At 42.0% G+C, this 3,824-nt stretch overlaps 1 protein-coding gene across 1 annotated transcript in view; it reads right to left on the minus strand.

Moving 5' to 3' along the window:
- LOC104941194 (MICAL-like protein 2) overlaps positions 1 to 3,824 on the minus strand; it is a 21,279-nt gene that overhangs the window by 8,620 nt on the left and 8,835 nt on the right. Inside the window, exon 2 of the mRNA XM_010766259.1 lies at positions 1,648 to 1,696. Coding sequence (XP_010764561.1) covers positions 1,648 to 1,696 — 49 coding nt within the window. The remainder of the gene's footprint in view (positions 1 to 1,647; positions 1,697 to 3,824) is intronic.

The following is a 3,824-nucleotide window of genomic DNA, read 5'->3' on the forward strand; positions in this document are numbered from 1 at the left end:
TCTCTCTCTCTCTCTCTCTCTCTCTCTCTCTCTCTCACTCTCTCACTCTCTCTCTCTCACTCTCTCACTCTCTCTCTCAGACTAATTAGACACAGGTGAGGGGGAGCAATTAAACACAGGTGAGGGGGGAGGAGACAACACAGGGCACCAGGTGAACACAATCATCAGCCACAGATATTCAAAATATTATTTGCACCCTGATTACTCTCAACCGCTGTCATCCTTATCCCAGCATCCAGACGACATCTCAATAAATACGGCTTAATCAGTTAAAAAAACACTAGTTCATTAATTAGTATAAATTATGTGCAAATACGCAATGTTAACTGTACTGTGCAATCACGCTAATAAATTGCAATATCACCCGGCCCAAAGCCGTCAGTCCATAGTGACGAAGTCGTCACAATCATATAGAGAGGCGAAGTCCCTTCTCTTCCGGTGGACCTCCATGGGAACTTATTTCGGAAAAATTATGTATTGAAGTCAATGGCATTGGCGATCCCGTTTGAATTGTGCCACGAATTACACCCATGATGTTTGTCAATTTTGCAGGTCAAAAAAATAAAAATGTGTCGTAAAACTGTGAAGTAAGACATTTTTTTGTGTGAATCGCTGAATGAACTACATCTCCCGTCTCGCACACGTCACCAACACCAAGACGGCCGTCACGTTGTCACATTTCACTTCTTTCTTTCAGAATGAGGCGAAAAGTATTAAGAGGTGAAAATCACTACAGGTCTGGGCATGTTGAGAGCTGTACATACACACAAGGGGAGTTAGTCGGTTCCGTGAGAGCCAGTAAGTGGGACCGGCTTTACAAGGTTTCAGTGAGTAACAGGAGTGTAATGTGTAACGTTAATGACATCACTTACACGACTCTGGGATTTGTAGTCTTTCTAGTTGCATATTTTTCATAGTCTTATATTTCAACAGTTTTACGACAAATTGTGACTTTTTTTAAATGGAAATTATTTTTTAAGATTGACAAACATCATATGTGTGATTCGTGGCACAATTCAAACGGGATCGAAAGATAATCTTTCTCTCCCATTTGACTTCAATACATAATTTTTCCGAAATAAGGTCCCATGGGGCGGAAGTAGAAGGGCGGGACTTCGCCTCTCTATTATGACAGCCTGCACACAGAGTTTGTTCCCGCCTCACTTTCCCTGAAAGCAGCTGGATAAAAATGATATAAACAGCAGCAAAGAGCTGCCAACTTAGCTCAGACTGGAAATGAGGAAACTCATTATCCCTCAATGTTTTGCTGGCTTACAGATAACGTGGAAAGACCCCAAAAGGACTATTGTGGAAAGACCCCAAAATGACTATTATATCCAAGAACTTTTAAGCTGCAAATTCAGCACTTTTTATATGGTCCCCACACAGGGTTATTTCAGGCTGTTTTTTAGGACATATAATGCTTTAGCCTACTCCCACTCTGCTCATGGAAATTAAGTAAGACATAGACACACAGTCAAACACACTGAGGTCACACCCAGCATGACTGCATGCAAATGTGAGGCTTAGTAATATTTTAACGGCTGAAAGAAGCAAATGCAACGCCTAAAACAAAATAAGTGACTTATACTTCCCTTCAAAGCAAAATAAAAGCAACATAAGACCAGTGGAGTAAAGTAGACTCACCAGTCGGTTGTTGTCGTACACATTCTCTTTAGACAGCGAGCCAAAGTCTCTGAAATGACAAGAAAACATTTAAAATGTCAAGATACAATTTGAGATAAGGCTGGGTATGCAGGTAGTTGGTGTAAAGTTATTTAGTCTGCAACAACTGCAAATCATAGTATGTCCTTTTACATCAGGATTACTTCAGAAAACAAAGCCATGCTGATATAGGACAGTACAGTATTGATTGTTAAACCATTTATGTTATGAACCTTTTAAAAGCCATTACTGCTTTGACAGCATGATGTACTGGAATGGTAAGCAGTTAAGCTTCCTAACTACCGAAGCTGACAATTGATCCCAAACCGCGCATTAATGATGCAAAATTTGAAAAAAGTGCAGGTACAAAAAGAAAGAACTCCCGCACCAAAGGGGAGTGATGGGCCGATAATTACAAGGCTCTGCTTTGAAATGCCTCAGGGCCAAGGAACCAAAGCCTGTAAACATCCTGCAGTAAAACTGGAACATGTCTGAGGTGTTCTGGGAGGAAAGTGTGCATAAGTAAATGTATGTTAACAGTAGGAAAACAGTGTGGCGGAAAAAACACCTTGACCCTGGTGAGAGAGCTTGTGGAAGTCTCAAGAAGGGAAAAACCCTGTGAATGAGCTCCGTGTTTGAGCCGCACAAAGTGACCTCTGTTCTCTCTAATCTAGTTCCCATGGTCACAGCAGCAGCTCTAACATCAATACCGTGTCACAACGAGTCTACTATGTCACATCTACCAACGTATCCAGAAGGAGCTGCAGCCAGAAGTGTTAAAAAAACTTTGACAAACTGCGTGACACTTGCAGAACAGACGGTGGCAGCCGACGTGCATGATGTAGTGCAGTGTGTGATCTGAATTGCAAACATAGTCCAGTCTCGCTCCAAGGTTTATTTTGGGAAGGAGGAATGCACAGGAGTGGAGTGTGTGTGTGTGTATGTGTGTGTGTGTGTACTGTACAGGCTTTTTAGATTCATACGTTCAAAACCGGGATGAACAAGAATATCACATTTGGTAGGTGATGTGATGTCGTGAAAATCAAAAATGGAGCTTATCAATACGAAATATTCAGTAGTTTTTGGTATCTGAGCAGGGGGGACAAAACATGCATTATGGAGATAAAATGCCAACACGGAGGAGAAAGTAAAACTAAATTGATGACGTTAGTGTTTCAACTGCAGCATTTATGAAGACAATTTAATTAAAATGCAATTCTGACCTCACTGTCCCATGCACTTTGGTTAACTGGACCATAGATGATTTCTCGCTGTCATGTCTACTCCTAGTGATGTTACGTATAGCGCCGTGGCTTCGGAGCGTGTGTTGAGTAATCCCCGAAGCTTTTTGTGAAGCTTGTATTACAAGCTTCACAAAAAGCTTCGGGGATTACTCAACACACGCTCCGAAGCCACGGCGCTATACGTAACATCACTAGGAGTAGACATGACAGCGAGAAATNATATAAGTGAGGGTCTGAGCTCTCTCAATTCCATCGTGTCACTGGGCCCGCGTACAGGAAGGGTAATATGGTTCTTATTATACACCCATGGGTATTATGAGCGTTGTGGTTCAACCGATCTGAATCGCTTCCTGAAGCAGTCACGTGGTATCGACAGGCAGCGAGGCTTCGTTTGTCATCGATGACATCACTGGCCCAAAACGATACAAGCCTCGATACAAGCTTCACAAAAAGCTTCGGGGATTACTCGACACACGCTCCGAAGCCACGGCGCAATATGTAACATCACTACTTAACACTTCTCTATTTTGTTTTAACTTGGAGGCTACGATTATCATCGTTAGTACAGATGTAGCTACCACTCGCTTACACGCTAACCCAAGCCTTAACATTCATTACGTAGCGGATTAAAATCNTGGATGTATAATAAGAACCATATTACCCCTCCTGTACCCGGGTCCGCTGGTGACACGATGGAATTAAATGAGCTCAGACCCTCACTTATATAGAGGTCGGAACATGTCATAAGTATAAATGGATAGAAGCATAAATAAATGTAGGAATAAAAACATGAATAAATAAATGAATAAATACAGGAATAAAAATCGTTCAGTGTTTTCAGGGAGATTTAGTGTGTGTTCTGTGGCTCAGCTGGAAAGCAGTTGACTCACGACCGCAGGGTCCCTGGTTCAACGT

This window comes from Notothenia coriiceps, unplaced genomic scaffold, assembly GCF_000735185.1.
Source record: "Notothenia coriiceps isolate Sejong01 unplaced genomic scaffold, NC01 NC01_scaffold00003273, whole genome shotgun sequence".
NCBI lineage: Eukaryota > Metazoa > Chordata > Actinopteri > Perciformes > Nototheniidae > Notothenia > Notothenia coriiceps.